This window comes from Drosophila biarmipes, chromosome 2L, assembly GCF_025231255.1.
Source record: "Drosophila biarmipes strain raj3 chromosome 2L, RU_DBia_V1.1, whole genome shotgun sequence".
NCBI lineage: Eukaryota > Metazoa > Arthropoda > Insecta > Diptera > Drosophilidae > Drosophila > Drosophila biarmipes.
Window position 1 is genome coordinate 8,977,689 of NC_066612.1, and position 19,392 is coordinate 8,997,080.

The window sequence follows — 19,392 nt, forward strand, 5'->3', positions numbered from 1 at the left end:
TTCTTAAAACGATTTAATAAATGAGCCCGGCTCTGGCTCAACACTTTTCTCGATTGGCATCCATTTAATTGACTTTCCTCACTTGATTTACCGAGTCAACACAACACTCACTGCATGGGATAAGCAGATGGCGTATCTGAAGACATCCATCAATATGTCCAGACCTTGTTAATCGCATAGAAAGCATCGGCCATGCTTGAGCCGACTTCCAGCTCGCTTTCAAACAAAACTGGAAAATTTGCATAAGATCCAAAACAGAAATCGAAACAGGAGTCCATTGTGGAATCATAAAAATAACGAAAAACACGAGAAGCAGGCGTCAAGAAATCTAATCAAAACGATAGCCCCTCGAAAATGGGAATCGAGTTGAGTCGCTGGCACACAAATCACGTCAGCAGACAATTTATCAGCCCGTCTTGGTCAGTCTGGGCCGAAATGCTCAAAGCTAATGAAATGCAATTGGAAATTTATTGGTTTGCATGGCGATAAGGCAGCGCATGAATCGAAATATTCGGCGAGCCCTGTCCTGTCCTGGAAGTGAAACTTGGGGTTCCACTCGACTTGTCCGTAATTACAGCTCGGGGGAGCTTCTCCCCAGTTCACATCTGCGGATGGCCATCCACTTGAGGGACAACTACAATGGGGGGCTACAGTATCTGGACTTATTGTATACACACAAAACAATGACGACAACTGCACATCAGTCTGTCAGTCGGTAATCAGTCTGTGTGCATGTTGCATGCAACATTTGCCGCCCTTCTCCCCCGTTGATTATGCTGATGAGTTTTCGGCCTCTGCTGTGTATCTGGAGACCCCCATCTTCAGCGCTAATAATAATAGTAATGAAAAAGTTTTCCTCTCTCGTATTTTTCGGGCTTTGGATTTTATTTTTTTCGGCTAATGGCGCGGGGTTCAGGGGGTCGACTTTTGTTTATGCGCGCCGAACATGCAGCCCAATGGACAATATTATAAAAGCCTAGGCTGCTGCCGGAGCGCAGTTCTATGGTGGCACCTCCATTGCATTACTGAGATGAAAGATATCAGCGAGAGTAGAAACGGTTTCCAGGTGAAGAAATTCGGTAATAAAGAGCCGGTGGCGTTATTATTATTACCCAAAATTCTAGGAAATAGTGGAAAATCCACTTGGAGATACTTCTCACTTTGTATCTTATCAATATAGTTTTATCAGCGATAGACAAGCACTTTTAATAGCCAGTCATGGAGGAAACATTATCTTGAAAGCGGAGATTAGCTTGCACTTATTTTTCTCGCAGAGCTATCAACTTTTTAGCTCTCTAAAAGCCGATTATCTTTTAACTGCACGGATAATTTGAGATTAAGCTGCAGTCTTCTTATCTCATTAGGCGTATATTAGCTCAGCTTATCCTTCATTATTTATTTCGCTTTTCACGCTTTACATAACGAGCTTTTTTCAAATCCATTAGTCTATAGAGTCTATTAAAAATGCAGGCTTTTATACTCATCGAATTGACCTTCGTTATGCAATGGCTGGCGATTCCACCCCCATTGAGCAGCCAACTCGGATGCAATTGCAGCATCTCGCGCCTCAAGTGACTCTTAATGAAATGCATTAGGTCTATATATAAAGCACTCTGACGCAAAAACTCATTTCCCCATTCGAGCAGTCCTCTCGAGTTACACGGCTAATGTTGTTATGTAGTCTGCGATACGAGTGCCATGTTGCACATCTCCGAGCGAAGAAAAACGCGAGGAAAAAGAAAACTTAAATTAGCCTCAATTGTTTATAATTTCCACAAAAGTGCTTATGCGGTTGTCAAGTGCGTCGAGTGAGGAAGTGGAGAACGGCCGGCGATCGTCTTCGGTCGGTTTCGCTCTTCTGGCCGATTAAGAAACTCAAAACTGGCAAACCGGTTTCGCACTAAATCCACCCGCTAAAAGTGCCCAATAAGACTGACAGATGGCCCAGAATGCACTGGGGGAAAAGCAATTTACTAAATCATAATAGGGAAATATATAAAAAATAATATAAGTATGTTAAAGGAAAATTAAAATATTGCCAAGCTTATAAAAATACTAGTAATAGTAGTATACATTTTTGTAAAGATTAATCTTATGTTAAGCACTCCATAAACATGTAGTTTTTAAAATGAATGAGTACGATGATAAGTTTTTAAAAAATAGACTAAAAAGTTGTCAATTTATTCCCTTTAACACTTGAAAACTAGCCTAAAATTTATATTTTCTCAGGATATCTTTCATGTTGCAGTCATGATTTTTAACAGTGTATAGAATTCAGCTCTTAGCACTGGCTTAGCCCCTTCTTTTATTTGCTGACCCTCTCACACAGCAGGTTTCGTGCCTAATTAATGCAGGCCGATAAAAGTCAGGCTAAAGTTTTAAGAAAAATAAATGTTCAAAAAACTTTTCGCTTTGTAGATCGCTGGCGCTCCCTTGCCAGCCTTTACTTTGTTGATATTCTGTTGTATTTTTTGCATAAATACATAAATTTATAATTTTACGATCGCAGTTCACTGACGGCGATAACTGTTCGATGATAAGCCCGAAGGCAAAGTCGATTTTCGATGGAAAAAACTTTGGCAATTCAGGCGCCGCCGCTGTCAACAGACATATTTTTCTAGCGCTAATTTCAATAAAGTTGAAATAGGAGCCATAAAATTGCTGTTTCTTAATTAATAATCTTTACGGTTCCTTTGTCACGTTTTCTGACTTCAACACACCTTGAATGATCTAATGAGGGAACTTCTTGATCAGCCAAATGGAGGCAAATAGAGCCCCGAAATCTGAATGGCACTCAAGTGAATTGGTGTGTAGCCAAATAATATTTTCAACCACACACCTCCACCTGTCAAAATTGCCGCCCCAACACCGAGTCTGAGCTACTTAACTATGCAGTTGACAGCCCCAGTCAGCCTTTGGCTTTTGCGCACTTCAGATTTTGTTATTCTCTCTATTTTTTGGCTCCTTTGTTCAACCAGATTTTGCCATTGAACATTCAGAATACTTCGGATACTTTGTGCCTGACACAATTAGCCAACGAGTTTTAATGCCCGCCAATTGCGAAGCTCGAAAAAATCGATCAATGGAGGTCCCAATGTCAGCATCATCAGTAAAAATAGTTTCTCAGGCGACCCCCAGATCTTCTGAGTTGAGTTGAGAACATGTGTTGAGCTGAGCTCTCGAAGCCCCAGGCTGTTCACGCTTTAATCGTCAGCATTTTATTTTGCAAATATGTGTATACTTGGTTCCATTTCCTTAACACATTAATCAAATTACCCCCCCAAACTCAGAGTTGTCAGTCAGCTGCTTATGTTTAAGCGCTGCCTTTTGGAATATACATATATTTTTTGGCGTCCCAGTCTCAGGCAATTTCCTCTTAAGATTTTCAGCTGGCTGATAAGGCAGACACGGCAGCCTCGTTGTCTAGACTCTGGGAGTATGCCCTTTTTTTTCGTAGCTGCCTGCCCACAGGAAAAGCGGGAAATCTAGACTGAGTGCGACAGACACTCGCGATAAGTCTGCGAATGCCTCCCAAGCCGCGTTTTGCATTTCGGCGAAAGTTGTCAATGCTGTCAGAGGTGCGTTACAGATAAACTAAAACGAAATATACGAAGAAATAGGAAATAACAACCGCCTCCGCACTGGAAACCAGTCAAGTCTGAATCCTTGCCATTTAGCCCGCCGCAAAGTTCAATTTTTATTTAGTTTTTAGCATAACAATAGATAGCAAATGAACCATTAAATGCCAATGCAAGCTGCAATTGCATAAATTTCAATAGACAAAGCCAAAAGGAAGGGGCAAAAAAGGCAAAAATGCTTACAATTAGACGCCCACATGACCCACAGAAGTCAAATTTCGAAAGAGGAAAAATCGCAAACATTTCTGATGCCCTGTGGGTGCTTGGAGTTATTGAATTTTGACAAAATTTGATTTATTTTCGCTTTGTTCGAATTAATTTGCACGATTCTCGTTTGGGTTGATTGAATTTTTTCTGGCAGAGGCCAGTGCATCCGAAACTGTGCTTAGTCCTGCTCAAACTTTTCTAGCCGGCAGGGTGGCTCACTGTAGACTCTTGCACTTCAGTTTTACTTGGGCCTTGCATAGGGCATAAATATCATACTTTGTCGCAAACTCACTGCAGCATTATGTCTGGGTGTGTAGGTACCTATATGGTGATTCACAGGGTAATCGTCGGCTAGATCTACATTGAAAGGTTTGATTGATTGCATGGATAGTTTGAAGAAGGGTCTATATATGCAGATGGGCATGAAAAGCTCTTCTTTGTACTCACAATTTATTACCAAACCCTTTAGACTGAGTTTTTAAATTTTCTCTACGTTCTAGAACTAAGAAACTCGCATAATTATTTAAATAGTTGCTTCACTAGAGTGAAAAATATTTTCTTTCCTTCTAACTGGGGAATTGCTGGTTATAAATAACTAGTTTGACTACATTTTTGTAGTAAATTGTTATTATTAAAGTAATTCCCATTGTTAATTCCTGTTCGGAGTGTTACTCTGATGGCTAGAGAGCGTTAATTTTTAACTAATTTCTTCATCCACATTGAGCAATTCCAAAATGATATACATTCCGCCGCATCGCCACTCCGGCCGAAGCCGCAATTAAAGTTGCTCTTTATTAGAAGCCCCGAGAAGCCGAGATGTCCAAGTGTAGCACACCATGAACTGCAATCAAAACAATTACAGCCAATTCACGCAGCGCTAAAAACAACAGCAACTATCCAGAGCAGTCACAGTTCCCACTTCTCACTCCCCAGTCACTTCCCCAGTCCAGTCACAGCTGCGAAAAACCTAAAAAAAAAACACAGAAAAAAGAGAAAATCAACAACAATAAAGCAGAAACACTGAAACGTCGTTCGTAGTATGTTGATGACATTAGAAAATGGTTGTTTATTGCATTTCCTTGTTATTGTTGCCTCTGTCAGCTAACCAGACGCTTGGCAAAATGGCAAAAGTCCGGCAGTCATCGAGTGGTGGTGTTATATGTGGCCCCATCCACATCCCCATCCTCGGCCCCACAAGGAACCAGAACTCCTTCGTGGCTCCCAAGTGTCAACGAACCGAGGCGAACCGACAAACCAATTGACAGCCAGTCGCAGCCTTAGGAATCGGATTCGGATTGGGCATGGGCATGGGTATGGGATGTCATGGGATGGGGGCATATGGCGACTCCAACGGATCTCGGGATGCCACATGCTTATAGATATGTTTAAGTGCCCGTTTGTGTCAGTCGAATGTGTCAGGCAGATGATAAAAGTAATAAAACTCCGGGGACCGAGCTAAAATGAAATGTGAGATGTGCTTCTAGGGGAAAATATGGATTCAGCGAGTTATTGTCAACAATGCTCTAGTCTTTGGACAAATAATATAAACAAATCAATAAAATTTATAATTTGTTAAAAGGTTTTCGAAAATAAATTGCTTGGTAACTGAACCACTTTCCATTTCATTTCCCACTCAGAGTCTCATCACGATCTTTTCTTTTAACAATTCATCGAGTCCATTAGTCTGCCCTCCATTAAGATAGACCAAGGTGCGATAGTTTCGCTTTTACTCGATTTTTCTCTATAGGATGTCCATCAAAAAGCCGACGCATCGTGCCTCATGTGGAATAGATGCTAATTAGGCGCTAATGAGACAACTTGGCCATAGAAACGAGCCGAATTTTGAGGGACAGGCACGAGTGCTATTCAAACTGAGGGAAGAGATGGGAAGTTATTAGAGTTTGGGGCGTGACAGGCCGAGTTCATTGGACGAAGAGGCGGCTTCAGTCTGTGAATCCGGGCTTCAATTAAAAATGATTGATGCAGTCTTATCTCTTAAGTCCCAACGGGGGGCCCTAGCAATGAACAATCGAGTGCGAGGGCAAACGCTATGTTCCTTTTGCTTATAAATGATAAACCTCAATTTAAATGCCGCAGCAATTAATCAATGTGTACAGTAAACGACCACAGAAAACCCTATGAGGAAAAGCCAGAAATTGGATGAAAAATAATAACTGAATAGTGAAAACATAAGATGTCGGCCGCCAGTACGAGTAGTAGACCGCCTCCTTCGCCGATATCTGCGCCTATTTACGATGGCTATGCCACGATCCGAGCCCGCGGACTGACCCGATCCCGATCCATAAGGGCTGAGTCGGAGAATGGTTGCCAGCCTCCGCCGGTCTTGCAAAAGCGAAGGCAGAGGACCATTTCGCTGAGGAGTAACTACAGCCTGCCGGGTGGTCAGCCGGAGGAGATTTACGCCAGGGCCAAGCCGGTGAGAACGCCCACCATCGGGGATCTGGAACCCATCTACACCAACCCCTCGGCCTTTCGCCCGCTCTCGGATGCCTCGAGCTCCTCGGGCGGTGGCAGTATGCCCTGTGATTACCAGAATGTGAAGAAGAACTCCCGGTTCTCCTTGGATTCCCTGCAGAGTAGTGCCACTCCCAAGACCCCGGATTACAATACGGCTGGTGAGGAAGAGCCCATCTTTCTGTACACGGCCCCGGAGAGTCCCAAAAGGAGATTGGACAGTGGAATCCGTAGCTCCTACGACAGTTCCGAACGGGGATGCTACTCACCATCGCCCCGGATAAGTTTCGATATGCAGGAGAGGGATTGTCCGCGTCAGAGACCCCCGACACTGCGCCACAACTCGGTGGGTTCAACGGGCAACCGGCGCCCTTTGACCTTGTCCCTCAATGAGACACCGCGATCGCCCACAGGACTGCCGCCTCCGGCGCCAGTTCGTCGGGAGAGTCTCTATGCCAAGCCAAAGATATATGCCACGCCCATGCGACCGCCGACCAGTCCGCGCCTCAATCTCTACGAGCTGCCCATCGTGACCCAGAGGAGCAGCAGCGCCGAGCTGCTGGAGAGGTCCTGCACCAGCCAAAGTCTGGCCACCATCGACCAGGACGAGCTGCTGGTCATGCCCAGTGCCATGCCCATGCTCCCGAATGCCGTTGACAGACGCTATCACACCTTGGGTCACATGAGGGTCAAGAGCATGGGCGCCGGCTTGCATCGCAGCCTGGATGTGCCCTCGGGATCGATGCTGGACATGGCCACCGGTGGCCACTGGCGGTACAGGGCGGGCAATCAGTCCGCCGGCAATATCTACGCCTCCGCCGAGGCAGCCGTCAGCGATCTGAACCGAATGGCTCCGGAGTACATGGATCCACTGGACTTTAAGATTGGATGCCAGACCACTTTGCGGAGCAAGCCTATGATTCCCTGGTACGAGCTGGCCATTCGCAGGGACTTCAAGCGGCAGTCGTGTCCGCCGATCAGCGGATCCGGGGTGGGAGGTGTGGTCTGCGGATCCTTGACCTTGGCAGCTTCGCCCCAGGAGGAGCTTGAACAGGTGAATTTTTGGGTTCTATTATTATAATAAGCAGAGTTTATATGTCTATAGATAAAATATATTATTAAGTAAATAATTTGAAAGAAAAGCTGCTTTAAAAACTCAAAGAGTAGGAACCCGCCCCTGACATTCTCTCACAGGGCTGTAATGCAACCTCGGATTCTACAAATTCTGTGCGGTTTCTCGCTGTGGCTATAAATTTAATGTCGTGCGTGTTCTGTTGCCGCTGATGTCTTCACCTGGAATTCCTCATCCGGCTGCGGCATTACGAATGCAGCTCCAGCTCATCGAATATGGACAAGCAATGCAGGAGCATCGGGCTGGGGACAAGAACTCGACAGCCAGTTGTAACTAAAGTGGCCATAGAATAAGTATCTGGTATTTGGTATCTGGTAAAGGCCACAGAGCCAGAACCGAGTCCCATTCAGAGTTGCCATGTGCGACTGTCAGTCGCCGTTAGATGCTTTTGTGCGCTGATTGATTTAATCAAAGTTGCATGAGCAGTCTACCAGGCTACAAAGGCCTCTGGGCACGGGCTAAGCTATCTGGCACGGTAAAACAGCAGGCCAGACTTAGTCTTCACCCATTAGTTTCACATCCCGCGGATTACAGTTTGAGCGGCACTGGCGACGACAGCATGGCCACATCTGTAGTTTCTGCACCGGTGGCCCCGGCTGCTGATGACCAAAACCGATGACCTGATTCCGCGGAACATGCAATTGATATGTCCACGAAAGAAATCAGACGTCGACGGGGTCTGCCCAGCCATTGGAATGCCCTGCAGTGGGAAGATAAATGAAAACGATGCATCCGGGGCATATCATCGATATTGGCTTTGACATCCACACTTAGGGGAAATGAGAATGTCACTGGAACTCACCTCAGCCACTTTTTATTCAATATCATTTTTAATATTTGTCAGAAAACTGTGATAACATTAATAATACTAAATGTTTAAGCTATCTCTTTGCCCACCTTTATGAAAATTAGTAACTTATAAAAAAAAAGAATTTCATAATTAATAACTAGATATTGGTATATGTGCAAGAATTTTAAATATATCTAGTTGTCTTATATAATTTTAGGCTCCCAATTATAATTTATTTATTAATTAGGGAGTAAAATTTACCATAAATCAAAGCCCTCTAAGAATGGTACATCTGGATTCCAGTAATAACATATGGAAGTAATTTAGCTCTCAAGATAAAAACTTGGGTATTCAGCGGCTCCAATTATATCGTGCAATGTTGAATGGATTAAAAAAGACCATACCCTTTTATACCACCCTATATACCCTACTCATTCAGACAGGCAATCCAACATCAATATCGAGGCACCAAAGACAACAAAACCCAGAGACTTCGTCGCCAATTGCGGGTCCAATCAATGTCAACTTTCAAAACAAATAAAGTTGCCATTAATGCCGCACGCTGAGTACGTTTGTTTTTTGTCTTCTCAGTTTATTTTCCTCTTGCCTTTTTTTTTAGTAGTTTTTTGCTCATATTCGATTTGGCGCGTTTTTAAAGCGGTTTTTAGGCTTAGCCCCAGCGACGCCGCCGACCGTTTTTAAGGCGTTTTTCATGTTCATTTCATGTTTATTTATGAGCGGCTCTAACAGCTGCCAGTCCTCGACGGCAGTATGGCTCTATGGTAACCCGAGCTGGCCAAGAAGTCAACTATGGAAAGTGAAATTGTCAGATGGCGTGTGAACAAGCGCCTGCCGACAGTTTGGGCAGCACTGATCGCCAGTGGTCAGGAGGTGATATCACAATTTTTATTGGGGAGTCAATGGGTCGAAAGCCAGAAGTTGATTGCTTTTAATTGATTTAATTCATTGAGGTATTTTATTGTTATTTTTTTGGAATTTACATATTCGGCAATTGTTGTGGTGATGGTGAATTAAAGATAAATAGACTGTAAAATGATTGATGTGATTTTGATTATTTGATGGGGAGTGGAAGTAATTGTTAAGTGAAGCAATTGAATATTAATTGTCGGTGCTCACCTGAATGCCTAATTATAATAATAAAATTGAGGAATTCAATGGTCTTTCAACTTTTTGTAGAATATATTCCAACCCGTAAAGACTCTATTTTGTGGCAAGGACAGTTCGTCAACCGTTTGTGCCACTTTCAAAGCGCTGCGCCATGCATAATTAATAAATCTTTTGGCCGACAAAACGCCAACAAATTGGCAACTCAGGCTGGCCTTAAATAACTTGTTGCCTTTTATCTATCGGGGATCGCTTATTAAAACAGTTGCTCGCTGATAAACGAGATGGCAAGCTGGCGATTGTGGCGAGTGGCCGAGTGCACATGAAATATCTTTATATCTCGCAGATAATGATTGCAACTGCGGCGCAGAGCCAACAAAGAAACTGGTTAACTGGCAACCTAACTGACTGAATGTCCGAGTGTGTTTCTCAATTGGCGGCCAGTTGGTTTTTATTTCTCAGCCGACCAAAGTATCTCCACACGATTCCCGATTTTCAGGTGCAGCAGCCCCTTTCAATTTGTAATTAAATTATAAATATTTATTCATTTCACTGTGCAAGTCAGCAAATTATTCCGGGCTAGGCACGTGTTTGGATTTTGTAGTTTGTTCATTTGTTCGCTGTTCACTTTTTTCTGGCCATTCGACCTGTCACAGGTGGCTGACTGGGGCTCGAAACCAGTTTTCTACAAGTAGTTCTTCGGCAGGGTTCCCAAAAGACCAACAGCCGAAACCCATCGAAAAAAAACAGAACACAAAAACTTGTTTCCGACCGCAAGACAAGCTGGAAAAGTGGAGAAAAACGAGGCAGAAGGTTCGGAAACAGAGACGTGACCATGATGAAGCTGTTGGGCAAAAGGACGAGTCAGTCGCCGACTATACTATATATTTATATATACACACCCGGCTCCCCGAGGAAATCAGCGGCTGGCAAAGCAAACTCAATTCGACTCGAGCCCAGAATCAAAACAAACAACAATGGTCAATCCGAATCGAGCTGCAGAAACCAGAAACCCAAACCCAAAACCAAAAAACCCAAGTCCAAATCCAAGTATCTTTGCTTGTCTCTTCTTTGATAAGCAACAAAGAGGGGAAATGTAAACAAGCTCAAAACTTTTAGCTGCGATGTTGATTTGAATGCCCAACACCAATATTATATTGCATCTTCATTGTCTCTTGTGTTGGACGTGCCTCTTGCGGCTTCCGGTCTTGGAAGAAATCAATAAAATACGAAAACCAAAATACAAACGATGTAAGAAAGGGGAACGAGGGGCCCTTGAATGGCCATTGATCGTCATGATCAGTCATTGTTGTGATTGCCGGGGGAATACTTGATAAAGGAATTGAGTGACAATGCCCAGAACATCGGGGGAATAAAATCAGGCGAAATGATTTCGAAACGATCGTTTGGGCTGAACCGATTGAAGTCCATAAACAAGCCTTTAAATTATTATCTTTTGATTGGTGAGACATCATTGGATAGGGGGATTTCTAAAAAAATAAATATTTATAAAAAATTACTCTTGGAAAGAAAAAGCAAAACAATTTTTCATGATAAGCAATTTATTTGTTTATAGTTATTGTAGTGTTATTTTAAGGATTTCTATAATCTTTTATAAAATCCTAAATCTTTAAAAATATCTCCCATACCATACCCAATCTAATCTCCTCTTTTTGCAATCAACTAATTTGGCAATCTCTTTTCTCTCTTTGCAGGTAAGTTCACATACGTGGAAAACCGAAAAATGCGATGGGGTTGGCGTAAGTTTGTGGCTGGATACCATTAGCCAAATGGCATATTTATCTGGGTAGCATTATTTTTTTGGCACGGCTTGTGCGAGACAGCGCAGCCGGGAGTGGGGGCGAATCCGCAATTGTACAAATAATGGAGCCAGCAATCTTGATCTTTCACCAGCCACTGGGACAGAGTCTTCCATTATGGAAAAAAACGAAGAAATAAATCGAAGTTGCAGCGGAGACTGTGGCGGCGGATCAAAGTGGACTCGACTGGACGGGACTGTGTGGCTATAGCTTCGTTGTGGGTTGCCGTCACTTCTCCGCCGGTCTCCACCGATCTCCCCCGAGCTGTCCAAGATTTTTAATGATGATTTGCTATTTTTTCTCCGCTCGCGGCCCAGGATCATGTCTGCGTTTCCTTGGTGTTCCGCTTTATTCGGCCACTTCGATTCGCGACTTTGTGTGCGCCACAAACAATCAGAACGGATTAGTTTGTTAATCATTTTATTATGTGGCAGGCCTCAGAATTCGAATTCGATTCGAATCGAATTCAGGAATGGTTGAAAGGAATCCCGAACAGGAAATCATTCTTGATTCGGTAACACCGAAAATCACTTAGTTCCCCTAGCTTTTTTTTAGCAATTCAAAGTGCTGCAGAAAGCAACTCTTTGTTCAAAAATAGTTTTTATTCAGCACACACTATCTTATCTAGTTAAGGCGGCTAAAGCCCCGCTGATAGTGCCAGGCAGTATTTTCTAATCTTAATCAGCAATCAAACACGAGGGGCCTTTTCAATCATGGCAAAGTCACATAGGCTAGAGTCCTCAGCTTCCATCTCCATTAATTTTCCCCTATCGGAAAATTCAATCAGCACTGCAGAAAAATACGTTCATTATTTAGAAAGGTCAAAGTCATCAGACCCGAGCTTCAAACTGACACCTGACCTTGGAAGGCCTTCTGCAATTAGTCATTACGGGCCAGGCATCCGCCCATTTTGGGGAAACTTTCACTGATCTCGGAGGCCGGCGAAGAAGTTGAAGCCTTCATCAATCATCAAATATTCCAATGCAAATTAGATGGAGGCACGCCCCCGCATGCCTCAACCCTCGTGGAATAATAAATCAGGAAGCCCTGTGACAACTGCTACAGTTCGCTTCTTTTGTGTAAATCCGGCAAATGTCAAGTGTTGCAGTGGCTGCGCCTGCTGCTGTTGCATGCTGCTGGTGTTGTTTTTGCGGGGCATAAATCATGGGAAAGGTCAAAGTGCACACGCCTACGGCATGCTGCCGACACCAACACCGAAACTGTGGAAACACATGGTCGCCCGATGTCTGATGTCTGCAACAATTGTCAAGTGGGCAGCAACAGTCGTTGCTGTTGCAGCATGATTTATGCAGCCAGCAGCAACACCAGCGGGCAATTTCGGTGGCCAGTTGAATTTATTGAATTTTATAAGCGCACTCGACCTACTTATAACTCCCACTATCGAAGAACGCACTTAATCGAAGGTCATTCGGTCTTATCAAGTGGTAAATACTATCAAGAAGTTGATAATCAGTAATGCCCCTGCTTAAAAACCTCTTTTTAAACAAGTTTCGGTGGGCAGAACTCTTTGTGGCCCACCGTTGAACTTGAACTTTGTTTTGTGTCTGCAAATTGCCAGCGATAAATTCAGCAATGCATCACTGGCAGGGAGCAACACCTCACCCCTTCCGCCGGCAGCATTGACAGTCAAATTAAAGTTGGCAATTTTGCCGGGGATTCTGTTTTGTTGCCTTAGCCATTTAGCATGTGGCCCCTTGGACCGACCGCCTGTTTTATCCCCTTGTGCATCTCGGTTTTTTATTTTCTGACTGCGTGTCGCTCGCAGCTGATGCATAACCGTTTTACGCTTCGTTGCCTGCAACGTGCAAATGAACTGCGGCAACAGCAACAGCAACAGCGGCAACATCAGCCACACGAGCAACATCAACTACAGCAGCAACATCAAGCTCCCCTCCAAGGCAGTTTGAGAAGCACTGTGAGGGGTTTTTTTGGGGGGCAAGTGCAGCCAGCTCCCTTTTTCGTCTCATTTTAATTTCGCTGTAGTTTTTTGCTCCTTCTATTTCACTTCTCAATTTGCATTTTTCGTTTGCTGCCTTTAATGCCTGACTTTTAGTGCTTCCCTGCAAATCTTGGCTTTGCCGTCCATTGAAGTGTGTGTCTCCTCTTTGCTGTACAGCAGACATTTAGATGGATAGACTAGGATATTATCAGCATATTGAAAATAATATTATTGGAAAATGAATACAGAACAGTGCAGTGAAATAGCTACATAAGCAATTACTCTAATGGCGTTTGAAGTCCTGACCCGTGACAATCAGATAACCCAGACCCCTTTGGTCGAACTCTAGCCGTGTCGTTCATTCCTGTCAGTGCCTCGTTGGCCATGTCCCCGAACACTTGGATAATCGAAATGCCCGGGCAAAAAACGCGATCACATCCGTATCCGCGGAGAATCTCGCCCTACAGAACGGCGTCCCTGAACAGGGATGCCTTCACCAGGGATGGCACGGCAGTGGCAGCAGCTGTCCCGCCCAAGAACCATGATCATCCCGTGTTCGAGGAGATTCGCACTATACTATCCGTGCTGAAGGCCAGTGGCTTGATGCCCATATACGAACAGGTGTCCAACTACGAGGTGGGACCTCCGACCAAGACCAACGAGTTCTACTCCTTCTTTGTGAGAGGCGTCGTCCACGCCCTGACCATCTTCAATGTCTATAGTTTATTCACACCGATATCGGCGCAGCTGTTCTTCTCCTACCGGGAGACCGACAATGTGAACCAGTGGATCGAGCTGCTGCTCTGCATCCTGACCTACACCCTGACGGTTTTCGTGTGCGCCCGGAATACCAAGAGCATGCTGAGGATCATGAACGAAATCCTCCAGCTGGACGAGGAGGTGCGTCGCCAGTTTGGCGCCAATTTGAACCAAGACCTTGGCTTCTCGGTGAAGTTTTTGGTGGGCATAGCCGCCTGCCAGACTTACATCATTGTGCTGAAAATATATGCCGTCCAGGGCGAGATCACGCCCACCTCCTATATACTGCTGGCCTTCTATGCCATCCAGAACGGGCTAACGGCCACGTATATAGTATTTGCTTCGGCGCTGCTCAGAATTGTGTATATCCGGTTCCATTTCATTAATGAACTACTGATCAGATACACCTATGGGCAGCAGCGCAAGGCCAAAGGAGGCGGAGGGAGGCGACAGCGTGGAAATATTAATGGTGGCCCCCACGCCGCCCTTATGGAGCATTTCCCCGAGGATTCCCTCTTCATATACCGCATGCACAACAAACTGCTGCGTATCTACAAGGGCATCAACGATTGCTGCAACCTGATTCTGGTCTCCTTCCTGGGGTACTCCTTCTACACGGTCACCACCAACTGCTACAACCTCTTTGTCCAGATCACCGCCAAGGGCATGGTGTCGTCCAACATTCTGCAGTGGTGCTTCGCCTGGCTCTGCCTCCACTTCTCCCTCTTGGCCCTGTTGTCCCGCAGCTGTGGCATTACCACCAAGGAGGTGAGCAGATATCTCAGAGATACATCTTAGTTAACAACTAATCAGCATGAGTGCTTTTTCAAGGCCAACGCAACGTCCCAAATACTGGCGCGGGTGTATGCCAAGTGCAAGGAGTATCAGAACATCATTGATAAATTCCTAACCAAGAGCATAAAGCAGGAGGTGCAGTTCACGGCCTATGGATTCTTTGCCATAGACAACTCCACGCTTTTTAAGATATTCTCAGCAGTCACCACTTATCTGGTCATCTTGATCCAGTTCAAGCAGCTCGAGGACTCGAAAACTGATGACCCCGTACCAGAGCAGACCTAAATGTGTCCCCTTAATCGTTTCACAAATATGTACTTATCGTTTTTCGATGTTGTTCTCTTGTTTATTAGCACTTCAGGTATTACATCAACTTTGTTAAATTCGAATACGGCAGTCGAAGACATTAAAAGTTCTTGCTTGGGCAACTTAAAAGGTATACTCGTAGGCTGTCAAAGGATTTTAAATAAGAAAATTAACCAGCCAAGTTAAAGTATTATTTCTTAACTTTAAAATTTATTATTTAGAAAAGATACCCCAATTAATGGGCAGCTTCTCTCAAAAGAATGAATTGTTCTATCGACTACTTCACACTTAATTTATCTGTGAAGTAAATCCTTGCCTTTAATAAGCCTAGTACTTAAACTTATGTAGATACAAGCCACATTAAAAAAGTATTTATTTGTACCTTATGTGGGTGGCAATCAATTCTGCTCTTTAATCTCGAACCGCTCTACATTTAAACGGATTTGTGTAGCAAAATGTTCTTGCCATTTAAGGCTGCCACCAAAAGCTTTAAAGTATGTAATTTAAAATTTAATTAAATACTTATCGCCGCTGCTACAGCTCCGGAAAATAGGAGCTCACTTAATGCGGTAAAACCAACATTAGCATTGGCATGCGGTTAGCTAGTTCACTGGACATAGGCATGACCTCATCGAAACTGTAGGCTACCGGTGAAAAAACACACCCATTTGAAAAAATGGAAAACAAATAGGGAGAGACTAACACACTCCAACTAATTATAAGTGCTGCAATGGCAGCAAATCTGTATTTGTGGCTTCCCCTCGATTTGCCACTTGTTTATTGATAGCCATCTAGCACGTCTCGCTTTTTAATTTGCCACTCATTTATGCAAATTGCGAAGGCACGCTCTATAGACGTACATTTTTTCTAGATGGAAATCCGTCATCAGTGGATGATGAGCACACTCTGGCAAGGGTTTCCGAAGTTCAAGGTCGGCGTGGGGCCAAAGTTTTAATGGGCGGAGCTGACTTCATGCCCGGGCTCTTAAATAAAATCACTTGGCAGTGGATTTTATTATCCGCTCAGAAGAAAATGGCTCGTTAATACGTTTTAATTGTTGGCGGCAAATGCCAGGAAGTTATCCTTCCGAGGGTGCCGACTCGTCCTGTGTGTCACGTTACTCATACGCACCGTAATCAATTTTTATGCCCGCCGCCTACGTGAGTTGGCAGCCAAACGATTCAGATTTTAGATTTCAGAGCCCTTCTCTAAATATGCAGATGCGGAGAAAGTTGAAAGGGTTACTACGTGGTTTTTTAATGCAAATGGATTGTACTGTGCGCGGCAGGGCTTCACACTTGTTGTGATCACGTTTGCAAATTCATAATTTAATTAGTCTGGTGCACTTGAGATTCCCGGCATGTCGCCTAATTTAATAATAATAAAAACGCTAAATTGCAGGGGAATATTAACGAATTTTACGAGCAATGGTAAGAGATTAAGCTGTTTCTTCATTACTTCCTTGGCAATTACAACATCCGCTGTGAGTCACCACTCTTCTGCTCCAAGCTGCTCTAATGACACTCATCAACTTGATGCAGACATATATGTAGTATATATAGATAATATAGCATTTACCCTGAGTTCTCGCTTATTTGTGGCCAGTCACGTTGGCTCATAAAAAATAAGCAACGATGGCAAAGAGCTGACACAACAATGCACAAGAAGTGACATGGGTTCTAAAGTTCACACGGAGAAATAGTGGAACACCATGATTTTGTCTTAAGAAAAATTAGATGGTTCATTCCAAAAAAAAATTAAAAATATTTTGGCTTACTCTAAAAACATTCACATCTTTACACCTTAACTTTATTATCATATCCAATGCCATAATTTTCCGTAACCCTCTCTTAATTTTTAAGTTCTTAAAAAGGGTTTAGGAAGAGTTATAATAGGTGCCCCCCCATGAGGTTGTATAGAAGTAAGGTAGTATCTTCTCCAAGTGCACGTACTTCAGAAAAGGGACTGAAATTTTCGAAAAGTTCTTAAAGCCCGGCTCTAAGCTCATTGTCCGTGAGTCATATGGCCGAGGTGAGTTGCAAGTGGCGGGCGCAACGCCTTGCATACGAAGCAGCTCTGGGCCTCTGAATTCGAGGCACGAACGAGATGTTCTCAAAACGAGCGATGATGGATTTTGCAGACCTGGCCAGAACCCACCTTAACGCAAACCCTCTCCCCTTGTTTCTTTTGCAGGCCCATGTGGTCACCGCCTTTGAGCAATCGCTGTCCAACATGACCAACCGCCTGCAGCAACTGACGGCGACGGCGGAGCGCAAGGACGGCGAGCTGACGGACATGCGGCAGACCATCGAGCTGCTGAGGAAGCAGTCCATCCAAGCGGGCCTGACCACGGCGCACATGCAGAGCATGGGTGTCCAGACGCAGGGTCAGGGAGCAGGGATGCAGGCCCAACCGGGTCAGACGGCCGCAGAGCTGAAGCCCCCAAGCACAGCAGCTCAAAGGACCACCAACAACAATGGCCCACTGACCCTGGGAATGCAGCGACAGCATAGCACCGACTCCATGTGCTCCTTGAACTCCATCAGCTCCGGCTGCTCGGCGGCCCAGGACAAGAACAAGGCCAACAAGAAGAAGGGCTGGCTGAGGAGCAGCTTCACCAAGGCCTTCTCCCGCAATGCCAAGATCGCCAAGACGAGCCGCCATGTGGGTGGCCATCATCATCATCACCACAACCACTCGCAGCAGGAGTTGCCCCTGTCCAATGGTCACGGGGAGCCCTTGGGTCTGGCCTCGCTGGCCACCCAACCTGCTCCTCCTTTGCCTAACAGCAAGCAGAGTAGTCCTGCCAAGACTTTGACCCTCATAGACAATGCCAAACCCATTGATGCCATCGAGCAGGAGGATCAGCAGGTGGTGGAGGACCTGAAAAAGCAACTACGCGAGAAGGATCTTGTGCTGACCGACATTCGCCTGGAGGCCCTGAGCTCTGCCTCCCAGTTGGAGAGCCTCAAGGAGATGATGAACAAGATGCGGGCGGAGATGATGTCGCTGAAGCACAACAACGAGCGGCTCCAGAAACTGGTGACCACCAGGTCACTGGCGGGCTCTGAGGCAAGTTTGGGTCAGGCCATTAGTCCCAATGGATCGGTGGCTGGGAGCTCGGAGGTCTCTAGGCGTTATTCCCTGGCCGATGGCAACAATCGTCCTCCCATGGATCTGCCAGCTCGTCTAAGTGAGGAACTCGAGCTGGAGGAGGAATGTCTGCCCCCGGCTCCAGCTCCCGAACCACCACCGCCGCCGGCTCCAAATGGCGTGGTGGGTGTGGCGCCCCTCAGTCCCAGTACCCACATTGATTTGACTCCTCCTCCTCCTGCTTTGGAGGCAGCTCCTCTGGCCAGTCCCGTGCACATAGCCAGTGCCACCGAGGAGCTGGCGGACGTGTGTGATGGCAAGAAGATAGCCATTGCCTGTTACCTAGGACAACCGGAGGCTTTTACCAAGTACTGCGAGGAGCTGCAGGAACTCGATGGCTTCTATGCCAATGGTCACGAGGCAGATGCCCAATCCCAGGGCGATCGGAAGTCCAACTACGCCAGTGCCAGCTGCAACGAGTTCGTCATCGCCTGCACCTACATCTCCGGCAAGACGACGTGGCAGAATCTGGACTACGTGGTACGCAAGACCTTCAAGGACTACGTGGCTCGTATTGATCCGGGCACTAATCTGGGCCTCAACACGGACTCCATCACCTCGTACCATCTGGGCGAGGCGAAGAGGGGTCCCGAGATGGGTTTCCCCGAGCTCCTGCCCTGCGGCTACATTGTGGGCAGTGTTCGAACCCTCTACATCTGCCTGCAGGGAGTGGGAAGTTTGGCCTTCGACAGCCTCATCCCGCGCAGCATTGTCCACAGATACATCAGCCTGCTCACGGAGCACCGTCGTCTGATCCTGTGCGGACCCAGTGGCACTGGCAAATCCTATCTGGCTCGCAGGCTGGCCGAGTTCCTCGTGGCCCGGGCAGCCAGGGGCAATCCCTCGGAGGCCATTGCCACATTCAAGTAGGTTTTCCGAATCTTTTATCCTCTAAAGCTTGCTAACTTACATCTCTCTCTTCCCTCAGCGTTGACCACAAGTCCTCGAAGGATCTGCGTCAGTATCTGGGCCACATCGCCGAACAGGCTGCCATCGCCAATGGCGCCTCCGAGCTTCCCTCTGTGATCATTCTGGACAACCTGCACCATGCCTCCGCCCTGGGCGATGTCTTCTCCTGTCTGCTGAGCGCCGGACCGGCCAACAAGCTGCCCTGCATCATTGGCACCATGTCGCAGGCCACCTGCAACACCACCAACCTGCAGTTGCACCACAACTTCCGATGGGTTAGTACCGCACCGGTCAAAAAAGTAGACAAAAAACTGACTATAAAC

General features: G+C 45.6%; 2 protein-coding genes across 12 annotated transcripts in view; both read left to right on the plus strand.

Moving 5' to 3' along the window:
• LOC108032523 (protein sickie) overlaps positions 1-19,392 on the plus strand; it is a 168,433-nt gene that overhangs the window by 147,413 nt on the left and 1,628 nt on the right. For 9 of the 11 annotated variants that reach the window (XM_017106367.3, XM_017106365.3, XM_017106363.3 and 6 more), the window contains 2 exons: positions 17,201-19,026; positions 19,089-19,344. In XM_017106367.3, coding sequence (XP_016961856.1) covers positions 17,201-19,026; positions 19,089-19,344 — 2,082 coding nt within the window. Of the gene's footprint in view, positions 1-5,942; positions 7,375-17,200; positions 19,027-19,088; positions 19,345-19,392 lie in introns of all 11 variants that reach the window. The other 2 variants (XM_017106372.3, XM_044094244.2) reach the window with 1 other exon arrangement.
• Positions 13,532-15,136, plus strand: LOC108032524 (gustatory and pheromone receptor 32a). The gene is made up of 2 exons (XM_017106373.3): positions 13,532-14,674; positions 14,738-15,136. The coding sequence occupies exons 1-2, from the start codon at positions 13,532-13,534 to the stop codon at positions 14,984-14,986; spliced, it is 1,392 nt and encodes a 463-aa protein (XP_016961862.1). The 3' UTR covers positions 14,987-15,136.

What these genes read in the sequence shown, in the direction of transcription:
- LOC108032524 (XM_017106373.3), top strand. Translation starts at nt 13,532, where the DNA reads ATGTCCCCGAACACTTGGATAATCGAAATGCCCGGGCAAAAAACGCGA. An exon ending in GTGGCATTACCACCAAGGAG is followed by an intron (nt 14,675 to 14,737) that starts GTGAGCAGATAT and finishes TGCTTTTTCAAG; the next exon opens with GCCAACGCAACGTCCCAAAT.